Source organism: Cololabis saira, chromosome 17 (genome assembly GCF_033807715.1).
Source record: "Cololabis saira isolate AMF1-May2022 chromosome 17, fColSai1.1, whole genome shotgun sequence".
Taxonomy (NCBI): domain Eukaryota; kingdom Metazoa; phylum Chordata; class Actinopteri; order Beloniformes; family Belonidae; genus Cololabis; species Cololabis saira.
In genome coordinates this window covers 41845365-41858143 of record NC_084603.1, presented here as the reverse complement: position 1 = coordinate 41858143, position 12779 = coordinate 41845365, and the positions used below count along the sequence as shown (strand labels likewise).

Here is a 12779-nt window from a genome sequence, read left to right as displayed (position 1 = left end):
CGGTATCTTCAGAAAACATTTTGTGTTATGAAAATTTCTCTCTTGTATTACTGGGCCAGATCAGTTGCAGACAAACTCAATCAACATCTAACAGCTGATTAAGTATGGTGTCAGCAATATTGAAAAGAATTAACAAATTAAACCAAATAACTGCCTTAAAAAGAGTAAACTTTTCAATTATGTTTGTAATGTGTTTTTTAGATGTGTTTAATATAATTTGTTTAATTGTTAAATTTAGTTTGTAATTTTCCATTAAATAAAGAAATACCCATAAAGATTACTGAAATAACTTGAAACTAAATAATAAATTACTGAAAATCGAAAAGTGAAAATCATACGTTGCTTCTGAATTCAATTCAGTTCAATTCAATTGTATTTGTATAGCGTCTAATACAACAGATGTCTCTAGATGCTTTCCAGAGACATGAACATTAACCCCCGAGCAATTATTACATAAACAATGGCAGGTAAAAACTCCCATAGTGGGAGAAAAGCCTTAAGCCAAACAGTGGCAAGAAAAACTCCCCTTTAGGAGGGAAGAAACCTGGACCAGGACCTGGATCATAAGGGGGGACCCTCCTGCTGAAGGCCAGACTGGGGGTCAGGGACGTCAGCAGCACACAGCAGGCAGGTGGAAGCAGCAACGGGATGAGGCAGGCCAGCACGCAGCTCCCGAAGCTCCGGCCTGCTAACATGCACAAAAGAGAAAAAAACGACAGGAACGATGGACAAAAATGATGGCGATGAGATACTTATAATAAATAAAATGGAAATGGAGAAGAGAGAAAGGGAAGAGGAGAGGAGAAGAAGGGTGAGAGGCACCGCCCAGTGAATCATGTTGGTGCCCCCCTGCACCGACTGAATTGTGGTTCAAAAGATGAAAAGATTGAAAATAATGTGACAATAGTGATATGTTGACCAAAGGTGTGTTCTGTAATGAACATCTTCAATCTTCAGTCAGTCTCTCTATCTTAAGGGTTAAAAGTAATCTGTTTGGTGTCGTGGTGTCGTGGTATCGTGGCATCGTGGCATCGTGGTGTCGTGGCATCGTGGGGTCGTGGTGTCGTGGTGTCACGGCATCGTGGTGTCGCAGCGTTGTGGTGTCGTGGTGTTGTGGTGTTGTGGTGTTGTGGTGTTGTGGTGTCACGGCGTCGTGGTGTCAACGTGTCGTGGTGTTGCGGCGTCGTGGTGTTGTGGCGTCCACCACACTAAACATGGACCAGAGAAAGTACAGGATAGTTGTCTGAGAAGATCAGAAAGAACCTCCTAAACAACCATGTGAAAGCTAAAGATTAGACGAACATCTCCAGGCTCCTGAGGCCACAGTTACAAATATCGTTCAGAGGTTTGGACCCTAAAGTCTTGGGGCTGTGGGTGGCACGGTGGTTAAAGCAAGCAGCCAATGTACTGAGGCTACAGTCCTCCTGCAGTGCCTAGAGTTTGGTTATTGGTTTTAAATGTAATTCAACCAGCAATTATTTGCAATTTGTGTGATTAAGAGGTGCTGCCATCACTTTTTTACAATTTTACATTTAGAGGAAGTCGTGCAAGAGCCCGGGAATGGTCCTCCTGAATGACAAAAACATTGAACTGCATTCATTTCTTGGAACCCAATGATGGTGATTTTGTACACCAAAATTCTTGAGGCCACTCTAACAGAAGGTTCAATTCAAAGCAAATTTCTCAAATCTTTTAAATCAAATGACAAGTAAATAGAGAAAAAAAGCTGTTGTATCAAGACGTGGTTTTAATGCCTAATGTGTTTGTGTTGACGTGTGATCAAGGTAAGATGAAGGGCTGTTACTCAGTAATGGTGACCTTCAGAGAGTGGCCAATGTTATGTCAGCTGTGATTCATTTGAGTATGTAATTTTATACATACATTTCTTGCAAGATATCAAAATAATGTGATTTCATGGTCTGTATTGTTGATTGCATTTTAGAAAAAAGGATGCAATCTGAAAAGTGCCATCAAAAGATAAAATTGCTGCATTTTCCCATCTCCCCAGGATGCCTTTACTAAATGTTTTTTAAATTGTTTGCCTTTTTTAACCTTCTTTTTTCTTAAGATGCTTTTCTCCTTTTCAGATGACAACCAGATGCATGCATAAACAGCGTCATTCTTCTTTTTGTAGGGTTGGTTGATGTTTTACTGAGTGATATGCTTAGACTACTTTAAAAAAGTGTCTGTTGTGACACTTAAGCACATATACACTCATCGAGCATTTAATGAAGTGGCGAATAAATACATTCACCACTTTATTATGCATAGAAGTTGTACATAATAAAGTGGCCAGTGAGTGTAGACATCAAGCTGACAGATAATTTGCAGAAGGAAATGTGACTATGTGCGTTCTGTTGTAAGTCAGATATAATAAACTTAAATCTAAAATCATGCTACATTAATAAGCAACACTCTCTTAATCTACAAAAAGGACATTGACTGCTCTTTTTTCCACCAGGTGTGCTACTGTAATTATGTCTGTTTTTTCAGACTCATTGGTTTTGCATGTGTCCTGCTGCCACTTTGACTGATTGCAGGGCCAAGGAAAACAGGAAATCAGAGCAACATCTTATCTGCCTTGCCTGTTGCTCCCCTCACTTATTTCTGTGCCTGTTTCTTACTGGCTTGGTACAACGCTCATTTCTGGGAAGGTTGCTCTGTAAAAGGACCTTGCTGCTAGATGCGCACACTGTGTGTTGTTGTTTTTCTGAAAGAATCTGGGATAATGCAACAGAAGATGCTGCTTCACCTTGTTGTAGTACTCTAACTTTATTCATCCAATCTTGCTGTCATGGCAGTGTTGTTGAATGGCTGCGGCTTTATTTATATCCCTCTACGTTTACTTGTATTTCAGTTCAGCTCAGTTTATTTGTATAGTGCTCTTGCACTTCTAGAGCAAGACTTCTTCTGGACAGAATGACAGAGGGGGTTTCCAACTTCAATGAAAAGGCACATCTTTCATAAGAAGGAACTGCAAAAACTAATTTGAGATTAAAGACCTTAACCCTTGTTCTGTCTTTGGGTCAAGGGAGGGTGAGGGGAGAAAAGAAGGAATGAAGGAAAGAAGAAAGTAAGGAAGAAAAGAGAAGAGAAGGAAGGAAGTAGGAAAGGGAGTAAGGAAGGGAGAAAAGATGGAAGGGACGAAAGAAGGGAGAAAAGATGGAAGGAAGGGAGAAAGAAAGGAAAGAAGGGAGAAAATGAAAGAAGGGAGAGGGAAAGGAATGGAGAAAAAGGAAAGAAAGAAAGGAATGGATAAAATAAGGAAAGAAGGAAGGAAAAGCAAAGAAGGTAATAAAGGAACGAATGACAGAAGGGAGGTAGGAAGAAAAAGGAGTAAAGGAGGGTAAAAAAGGAGGAAAAGAGGAAAGGAATAAGGAAGGAAAGAGCATGGCAGAAGGAAAGAAGGATAGAAGAATTGGGTCATTTTGACCCAAAGACAGTACAAGGGTTAACCAAACCAGCAGAGGTGGGACAGGGTTAGGGTTAGCTGGCTGTAGGGTCCAGTTCAGTCTGCTGAGAGTTCACCTGAGTTACCTGTTGATGCATGAGACGTCACTAGCACACATGTGGCCAGGCAACACACTCAACACCACAAAACATTCTTGATCATTTCTGGATGTTTCAGCTAAGCCTTTCTCTCTGCTATACGTCAACAGTTTTTCAGCTGATGTTTATTAAAACTTTTATTTTCTTATATATTTTTCTGAAAATTGTAAAAAAATTACATAATTTGCCCCTTTTGGGATTATTAAGAGTTATTTAATTCAATTCAGTTCAAGGTTCAAGGTTCACTTTATTATCGTACCAAAAGACCAAGTACAAGTGGAACGAAATTTCGTTGCCACTGGCTCAAAGCAAGCAATAAAAACAATTAAAACACTAAAAACTCTAAACACTAAAAGATAAGGACACTAGGCTAAAAACTAAAATGCTGCGTGCAGTACTGTAGACAGTCGTTGTCGAGGGCAGACAGGGAACGGGTTCTGTTTATTTAAAAGTCTTATGGAGTTAGGCCACACACGGCCAAAGCTCCGGGGGCCGCCCTCGGGACCAAGCAGACCAGCGAGAGACCTCAGGGGGGCGTCCCCGAGGCCTAGGTCTGGGTCTTGGCGTGGGTCTTGGCGGGGGCCGTGACGGGGATTCTTGGCTGGGCTCTGGGACTTGACGTGGCTCTGGGACTTGACGTGGCTCTGGGACTTGACGGGGTTCTGGGACTTGACGGGGCTCTGGAACTTGACATGACTGCGGGGGCACCCGGGTCCGAGGCGCCGTCTGCGGGGGCACCCGGGTCCGAGGCGCCGTCTGCGGGGGCACCCGGGTCCGAGGCGCCGGCTGCGGGGGTACCCGGGTCCGAGGCGCCGGCTGCGGGGGTAACCGGGTCCGGGGCGCCGGCTGCGGGGGTACCCGGGTCCGGGGCGCCGGCTGCGGGGGTACCCGGGTCCTATGCGCCGGCTGCGGGGGTACCCGGGTCCGGGGCGCTGGCCCCCCCTCAAGGGACAGATCCCAGATGTCCCCACAGTCCACATCAAGGGCGGGCTGGGGCGGGACACGGGTCCTCGGAGCTGGCTGAGGGGGGGCACGGGTCCTCGGAGCTGGCTGGGGGGGGTCCGGGACCACCACCGGAACAGGGGCTGATGCGTCCGGGACCACCACAGGAACATGGGGAGATGCGTCCGGGACCACCACAGGAACATGGGGAGGTGCGTCCGGGACCACCACTGGAACATGGGGAGGTGCGTCCGGGACCACCACTGGAACAGGGACAGGTGCGTCCGGGACCACCACTGGAACAGGGACAGGTGCGTCCGGGACCACCACTGGAACAAGGACAGGTGCGTCCGGGACCACCACTGGAACAGGGACAGGTGCGTCCGGGACCACCACTGGAACATGGGGAGGTGCGTCCGGGACCACCACTGGAACAGGGACAGGTGCAGGAGCTGGAGCCGGAACAAGCTGGGGCTGGGGCTGGCGCTGACGCCCTCGTCATCGCCTCCCCTGAGCCTGCAGGCTCCTGGGCCCACCGCGAGCCTGGCATGTTCCCAGAAGGGGGTCCCCATACTCCCCCTCCTCGGCCCGGCGCAAAAACTCCCTTAGGGTGATGCGCTCTCCCGCTGGGTCTATTTGGTCAGTCCGTTCTGTTATGGTTAGGTTTGCTAAGGACCCAAGTGCAGGAGAACAGGAGCCAGGAGTTGTAACAAAAAGGGGTTTATTCTCAAAAAGGCAAAACACAAGGCGCTGCAGAGCAGGATTAACACAAAAACCAGGAACAGGAAAAATGACGAAGAGACATGGAAGAAGAACCAGTACGGACCGACAGGGAACCAAGGAATGACAAGACAAGATATACTGAAGGGATAACGAGACATGAGGAGACACAGGTGCAGACACAATCAGGGCAGATGGGACACAGGCGGGGCAAGACAGAAACTGAAAGTCACAAACTGGGGGGAAGTGTCAAACCCTGACAGATAGGACCCAGATGCAGGAGACCAGGAGGCAGGAGTTCCACAAATAGTGATTTATTGTACTTGAAGGGGACCTATTATGAAAAACACGTTTTTTCTTGTTTTAACATATATAAAGTGGTCTCCCCTCACCCTGCCAACTCAGAGAAGGAAGAAAGCAACAGAATTCTGCAGGGTCTGTTCACCCCGCCCCGGAGGATCCTTCCAGTGTCATGTGACTTCTACGAGCTGTTCAGAATCTACGCCTGTCGTTACGTAACGATAGACGCAGAGGTTTGGCCTCCGCTGCTGAAACCACGCCCACAACCAACTCAGCCGGCCGGAGCGTATTCAATTAAATCTTCCTGTGTGAATTAGTGTGAAGACGAGGTGACCCGTTTCCTCTTCAGGTAACTAAAGGCTGATTTATGGTTCCGCGTTTCACCAACGCCGAGCCTACGGCGTAGGGTACGCGTCTTTTTTCTTTTTATTTAACGCAGAACCGTAATTCAGGCTTAAGATCCGTTTACACCGTGTCATAACTGCATGCCAGTGTCCGACTATCGCGTCGAGCTGCGTGACATCGGACGCTCTCTGTCCACACTAAAACCGTTAAACTCGCGGCCAGTTAGGACAGTCCAATAGAAAATAAAGCAATGGAATTGATTTTTTTCGCCAAAACTCGCTCGCATGGGACACGCTTTAATAGTGGACGCAGCCACTGCTCTTCTGCCCAGAGAGGCTTTGTTCCCTCCCCTGCTACACGTCATTCAGGCAGCCAATCAGCACAGAGCATCGTAGCCCTTCTGGTTGGAAACACTCCACATCACACCAGAACTTTGTCAACAAAATCCAACATCTGAGACTGGCTCCAGGTGAAACCAGTGTGACATTGGTTGTCACTTTTCACCTGCATACCTACATCTGAGGCAGGAGAGACGATCAGGAAACCAGTGGAGCAAATGTAGCTTTGAGAACGGACTTGTCTCACTCCAGACCAGCTAGTCTATGGGGGGGTGGTAGTCTAGTGGCTACAGAGGTGGGCTTGGGTCTTGGGAGGACCCAGGTTCAAGCCTCAGAATGGCCACCTAGATCAGGGGTGCCCAATCCTGGTCCTCGAGAGCCCCTATCCAGCATGTTTTAGATGTTTCCCTGCTTCAGCACACCGTGATAAAAGTAGCTGTTTCAACAACAGAACTGTCCAGACCTTTATGACAAGCTAATGGTAACCACTAATTAGAATCAGGTGTGAGGAAGCAGGGAAACATCTAAAACATGCTGGATAGGGGCTCTCGAGGACCAGGATTGGCCACCCCTGACCTAGATGAACCACCTTGTGCCCCTGAGCAAGGCCTTAACCCTAATTGCTCCATGGTGTGTGTAGCTTTGCCCCATCAGTGCAGGCAACCCCCCACCTAGGGAGAGGCCAGCCTCCCGATGCGGAAGCAGAATTTAGATCAGAATTTTAAATTAAAAGGTAAAGGAATTGAAAAAATAAATATAAATGGTATTATCATGAAGAATGCGTGATCGCCACATAAAATAGAGGTGTTTGGAGTGTTGATTAGGAAAACTGGAACCATTGAGACTTAAGTTTTATATGTCTCATTAAGACTACAGGAGCATTTTCTGGATTCTGCATCCACAATTCAAATGACAGACTATATAGAACAACAATAAAGGGTGCAGATTACATGTTAAATTCAAAAATATTTATCCCTGTAATACATATTACACGTATTACATGTTTCTGTGAAGGAGCATCTCTGCACCCCAGATATTAAACTGTTTTCAGGAGATGTCTGCTGAGAGTTCACCTGACCTGCTGTTGCTACATGTTACATCATCAGCCCAATTGATTCCAGGCAACAGAGACTGTGATGCATTCGCGGAGATCTTTGATGACTTCAACCACACCTCTCTTCTGTTACACCTCCAACTTTGCAATACTTTTTTGACTAGATTTAATTTCATATTTCTTTACTCAGTTTATACTGTCAAAATATAATTTCCCTATAGTCTGCCTAAAATCATGTGTGTAATGTTGCATTCAGACTATGTGTTTTCTTGTAGCTGAACCGCCAGAACCGGTCCCTAAAGAGGAAGAGTATGATGTTGCTGTCCCACCTCAGCCCAGAGACCCTCACAGAGATCAACTTGTTAGATGATGAAGAGGACGGTAAGACATAAATGTCACTAACAATGTTTGTTTCTCCCCACACTGCCAGTCCTTCATCTCAGGTATAAGGTTCACTCACCCCTCCCTCCATCTATTCATCCATCCATCCATCTAGCCATCCAGTCATAAACACAAGAGGTAGTGTGACGGCCTTCCCCTCCCCCTCCTGATTGGCCATTCTGCTTCCTGGATGGAAGTTGTGGCAGGTCGTCAGCCCAATTGGCCTCACCTGTGTGTGTGTGTGGGAGCCAGGGTATTTAGGGGCTCTCTAGCCTTGCAGTCTTTGGTTTGCTTGATCTGGCTTGCTCTTGCTGCTCCCAGACTTGGGCTTGGTTCTGGGTTTCCACCTGCCAATGGGGAACTAAGTATTCTTTCCTCCTGCATACAACACTTGCACTCAGCATACTTCATTCACCCACACACAGCATACATGACTGACACTCTACATTTAAACCTACATATACTTTTGGTTTGTTTTGATTTAATTTTTACGCGAATGCGTTGAATGTGTTCAGACCATGTATCACTGTATACTACCACGTCGTCAAGGTACACTGCACAGCCATCCAGCCCCGCCACAACCCGATTCATGAGGCGCTGGAATGTTGCAGGTACGTTGCGCAGGCCAAATGGCATAACCGTGTACTTGTACAGCCCAGAAGGTGTAATAAACGCACAAATTTCCTGTGCCCGTTTAGACAGGGGAACCTGCCAGTAACCCTTCATGAGGTCAAATTTACTCACATAAGTGGCAGACCCCACCTGATCTATGCAATCTTCTATGCATGGAAGAGGAAACACATCTGGCTTCGTAACGTTATTAACTTTACGAAAGTCAGTACATGGTCTAAAAGTTTTGTCCGGTTTACCGACCAACAAACAACTCGAAAAACATGGCTCAGCAATATGATTGTCCACCATATATTGAACCTCTTTGTCTAACTGTTTTCGCTTATCTGATGAAACACGATAAAACGTTGTTTTATTGGTGCCGCATCGCCAACTTCCACATCATGTTCAATAAGATGCGTGCGAGAAGGCACATCTGAAAACAGGGCAGGATAACTATTAATAAGGGTAATCAATTCAGCACGTTTCTTGTCATCCAAATACGCCAACATGCCATCCAAACTTTGAAGCGACTCTGAATTTTTTAAGCGCCCTTGCAAAACCTCAGGAGTCGGACTCTCCTCCAGGCTGACTGCTGGAGATGAGCTCAAGGTAACTGCAGACGTACAAGCAGAAGTACTAACCACACACGTCCCACTTTCCCCTTTTTCCTCTGTCTGACGTGCATAAAAAGGGTTTCAGCAAATTCACATGACACAATCTAGTGGTTTTCCTAGCATTTGGAGTGGCAATAATGTAATTCAGGTCTGACACCTGCCGTACCACAGTGTAAGGACCTGAGAATTTTGCCGCAAAAGGAGAAGTCACCATAGGCTGTAAAACCAAAACCTGATCACCAGCCTGAAACAGCTTAGGCTCTGCACGCCGGTCATAGAGAGTTTTCATTTTGTGCTGTGATTTTACCAACTTCTCCCTTGCACTTTCAACTGCCAGAAACAACCTATGCCTGAACCCATTGACATAGTCAAGCAGATTTTGGGGAGATTCTGCTATTTCCCAACTATCTCTCAAGACAGCCATGGGCCCCCGTACCTCATGAGCAAACACCAAATCATTGGGGCTAAAACCTGTGCTCTCCTGAACCACTTCTCTGGCTGCCAACAGGAGCCACGGCAACCCCTCCTCCCAGTCACGCCCCAACTCGGTACAATAAGAGCGCAGTAAAGACTTCAATGTTTGGTGGAAACGCTCTAAAGCGCCTTGCGATTGTGCATGATAAGCCGAAGCTTTATTGTGCTCAATATGAAGCTGCTGGAGGATTTCTGCAAACATATGGGACGTGAAATTAGAGCCTTGATCGCTCTGAATGATTTTTGGTATCCCAAACACCGAAATGAACTGTGTCAAAGCTTTTACCACCGACTTAGTAGTGATGGTTTGGAGTGGATATGCCGCCGGATACCTGGTTACTTGGCACATGACAGTCAACAAATAAGTATGCCCCAGTTTTGAAGGAGGCAACGGCCCGACACAGTCAATAATCAAATGTTCAAAGGGGCTGCCCCACCACAGGAATTGGACAAAGTGGAGCCGGTCTGATTGACTGGTTTGGCTTGCCGCTTAATTGACATATGCGACACGTTTTGATATATGCAGATATATCACGCTTCAAGCGGGGCCAAAAACAGTACCGCAACACCCGGTCATATGTTTTCTTTACTCCCGGATGCCCAGCTACATTATCATGACAGGTTCGCAACACCAAGTCCCGAAACTTACTCGGCACTACGAACTGAAAAATAGGTTCCCCAACCAAAGCTTCTCCATGAGGCACCCATTTATGAAACAATAAGCCCTCCTGAATAAAATATCCGTGTGCAGAACTACTCATCTCCCTAAGTGGAAGCACTTTATCAAACAGTTCCTTTAAGCTTGAATCATTTTTCTGTTCTGTAACCAACCGAGTCCGTGACATAGACTTAAACTGCTCAGGCAAAGTCACAGAAACCTCAGCAGTTTCCAACTCTGCCTCCTTGACCATACTCTGCGTATCACGTGCATTGGTCATGGCACATGTAACGGCACAGGCTGGATACACAATGGCAGCATCCGATACGCTTTCCGACTGACCCTCACTAGGCACTTTCTGAGTGACTATATTAGGAAGAGGACCATCAGACCACACCCGCACTCCAGCAAGACCATTACCCAGAATTATGTCCACCTCATCCACAGGCAACTCCTTGCGCACACCCATCTCAACATCTCCATTCACCAAACCTGAGACGAGGGCTAAAGTATGCACAGGCACAGGGAACACCAACATCCCCATCCCCCTGACCAGCACACTGTTTCCCGTGTCAGTTTCAGATGAAAAGGGTAAAACAGACTTGCGCACAAATGAGTCAACAGAGCCGGTATCACGAAGTATCTTTACTGGCACCTGTTCATCACTACCTGGCAAAGACACAAAACCGTCAGAAATAAATGACTCATACTCCTTTGTGCTCTTCTGCTGCATGGGTTCAACCCGCCGAGCTTCTCCCACTGCAACTGGGCTGAGCGAAACGGCCAAGGCAGCTGGTTTTACTTGTGCATTGGAGAATTTATTTTTTGATTTAAGGAGCGGACACTCCTTTCTCCAATGCCCACTGCCTATGCAGTAGTTACAAGTTCTGTCTACTGAACGTTTGTCCCGCACACCACGATCATTCTCAACACAGAAGTCTGTGGTGGCAGTGGTGGGATCCCCTTTTTGATGAAATAAAGTCTCCCTGCGCACCTTCTCTGGACCTGATGTACCAAAACTGCCTCTGTGAATTAACATGTACTCATCGGCCAACACCGCTGCCTGCCCTGGATTCTTGGCTTTATGCTCTGTGATGTAAGTGGCTACATTATTAGGCACCGAGTTTTTAAACTGTTTTAATACCACCAGGTCACACAGTTTATCAAATGTATCGACCTCTGATGCTGAACACCAACGACCAAAATGGGAAGTCAGATCTTGTGCAAACTCAACATGAGACTGCTTATCTCCTCTCTTCCAACCGCGGAACCGCTGCCGGTACGCCTCAGGCACCAATTCATACGCTTTAAGCACTGCAGACTTAACTCGGTCGTAAACTTTACAGTCTTCCGCGCTCAAAGCAGAGTACGCCTCCTGGGCTCTACCGGTCAGGACGCATTGTAACATTAATGCCCGATCAACCTCAGGCCATTGCCTGGAATCTGCTATTCGCTCAAACAATGCAAAGAATGAATCAGGATCTTTTTCATTGAACTTCGGAAGCAGACGCAAATTGCTGATTATATCAAAAGATGGCACTGATGCACCAGACTGATACCGAGGGCCTTCACCATCAGCCGAACCTGACAATTTACCCTCTTGAATAAGCTTAGCTTTCTATGCTGCAATTCCAACTTATCCCTCTCAGTCTTTTGCCTCATCTCTTCCAAAGCCAGTTCTAGCTGCCATTCATGTTTTTGCTTTAACAACAAAAGTTCCTTTTGTTGCTCAAAACTCAAAACAGTATCTGCAGAAACTGAAGAATGAGTCCCCACACCAGGTTTCAGAATTCCTTTCTCCAACAAACCTGCCTTCATACTGACTTTAACAGACTCCTTTAATTTTCTATCTGCTGCCTCAAGCTCATACTTCTCAGCAATTAGCAGCAACTGGTCCTTAGTACACTGATCTAATAGTGCTGCTGACGACGAATCAACAAAGTCATCCACTACAGATGCCATGCTACACTATCTACACAAATTGACAAATAAAAAATAAATAAATCAATACTTTGTGTTGGAACCACAAACAAAGTCTGGGGGAAAAAATAAACAAGGAAAAAAGGTTAACCCAAAAGTAATGAACCAAAAAGAGATGGAGATCCTGGCCAAAAAGAACAAAAGAGGGGTCAGCACAGGGCCAGCCACGCAATGGGCCGTCGGACCATGCACTTTCCCCACTAAAGAAAAAACAGGTAAATCTATAACCTTAAACAAAACCGACAAAACAGGACTACCGGCAATCTCCAACTCAAACTAAAATAAGAAAACTCTGCCAATATGGACAGAGGAAAACAAACCTTCCCCAAAACTAGTCTCAAAGTTCCAACTCTCACCTTATTTATTGCAACCAAAGCATTACAAACCACAAAAACAAAACTTAAGGACAAATGCTCTCCTACTCCCAAACTCCACCGACCAAAACCTCCTTCAAAACTGAAAATCAAGAAGACACGAATCACATGTGGAACTCCCAACACTGGCACCTAACTAATTGGCTTCAACAGGTGCTACCAATAAGCCACTCTGAAACCAAATAACTTCAAATACAACTACGGCCAAACTAAAATTCCTAACAGGAACACAAACCATATGCCAGCATCAAAAACCAATAGTCAGACCAAAGGACGAGCCCCCATTTTGTCACACACCGGGCCAGTTAGTGACAAAGAGGGAGTCCACACATGAGTCACCAAATTCAAAAATGTAATTTATTAAAGTAAAAATTAAATCAAAACAAACCAAAAGTATATGTAGGTTTAAATGTAGAGTGTCAGTCATGACGACCTGCC

At 46.0% G+C, this 12779-nt stretch overlaps 1 protein-coding gene across 2 annotated transcripts in view; it reads left to right on the top strand.

The window, feature by feature from the left end:
- The window catches only part of shtn1 (shootin 1), an 89557-nt gene that overhangs the window by 38827 nt on the left and 37951 nt on the right, over positions 1-12779 (top strand). For both annotated transcript variants that reach the window (XM_061744899.1, XM_061744900.1), the window contains exon 5: positions 7524-7629. In XM_061744899.1, coding sequence (XP_061600883.1) covers positions 7524-7629 — 106 coding nt within the window. The remainder of the gene's footprint in view (positions 1-7523; positions 7630-12779) is intronic.